Genomic DNA, 1,053 nt, shown 5'->3' with positions numbered 1-1,053 from the left:
ACTCTCCCCCTGTCTAGCAAAACCACAGGGAATGTCCATGTAGACCTCTTCATGCAAATCACCATTCAAGAAAGCATTGTGGACATCCATCTGATATATAAACCATCTTTTGGAAGCAGCCAAAGCAACCACAGACCGGACAGTCACCATCTTTGCCACAGGACTAAAAGTCTCACCATAATCAAGCCCTTCTTGTTAACGAAAACCTCGAGCCACAAGTCTGGCCTTGTACCTTTCAACCTCCCCAGAAGCTAAGTACTTAATCTTATATATCCATTTGCAGCTAATAGGCCGCTTGCCAGGTGGTAGATCCACTATGCTCCAAGTCTGATTGCTTTCCAGAGCATCAATCTCTGCTTGCATAGCCTGTCTCCATTTAGGATCAGTAGCAGCATCCTTAAATGAACTAGGTTCAGAAACAGCTGAGTAAGTATTCAAGGCCATTCTATATGTCGAAGACAAGTGATTGTAAGACAGGTGATCTGCTAGTGAATAAGAACATGCATGAGACTTAGGCTTAGAAACAAAGTCCTGCAGCCATAGAGGAGGCTTGGTGGACCTGGAGGACCTTCTAGGAAGCACCTAGGAGCTGGAGGAAACACCTCAGGAGGTGGAGAAAGCACCTCAGTAGCTGGAGGGAGCACACCAGTAGACTCAGGTGAGACTGGTCTAGCACAATCAACAGAGGAAGAAGGTGGAGATGGAACCACTGGAGGTGGGACAGGAGAGATATAGTCCAGAATTGGAAACATAGCATTAGGTGAGGCTTGGAAATGTTTGTAAGGAAACAAATCTTCTTGAAACACCACATGCCTATTTACAGAGAACATTTGTGCATGAATATCATAAAGAATATAGCCCTTTTGTGTGGAGGAGTATCCCATAAACACAGTAGGAACAGCTCGTGCAGAAAACTTATCAGGTTTCTGAGGACTTGCAGCATAGCACAAACACCCAAACACCTTGAGATGAGCCAAGTCTGGAGGATGCCTGTACAATTTTTCAAAGGAGGATTTGTAGCCTAGTAATTTTGTAGGGATTCTGTTTAAAATA

The 1,053-nt window shown here is 44.3% G+C and overlaps 1 protein-coding gene across 1 annotated transcript in view; it reads right to left on the bottom strand.

The window, feature by feature from the left end:
- LOC107059036 (B3 domain-containing protein REM9-like) overlaps positions 1–150 on the bottom strand; it is a 5,204-nt gene extending 5,054 nt beyond the window's left edge. Inside the window, exon 1 of the mRNA XM_015305411.1 lies at positions 3–150. Coding sequence (XP_015160897.1) covers positions 3–150 — 148 coding nt within the window. The remainder of the gene's footprint in view (positions 1–2) is intronic.
- Between the last annotated feature and the right edge of the window lie 903 nt (positions 151–1,053).

The sequence above is a fragment of the Solanum tuberosum genome, unplaced genomic scaffold, assembly GCF_000226075.1.
Source record: "Solanum tuberosum cultivar DM 1-3 516 R44 unplaced genomic scaffold, SolTub_3.0 scf00764, whole genome shotgun sequence".
NCBI lineage: Eukaryota > Viridiplantae > Streptophyta > Magnoliopsida > Solanales > Solanaceae > Solanum > Solanum tuberosum.
Note: the sequence above shows the minus strand (reverse complement) of the source record. Positions and strands in the feature narration are given on the sequence as shown.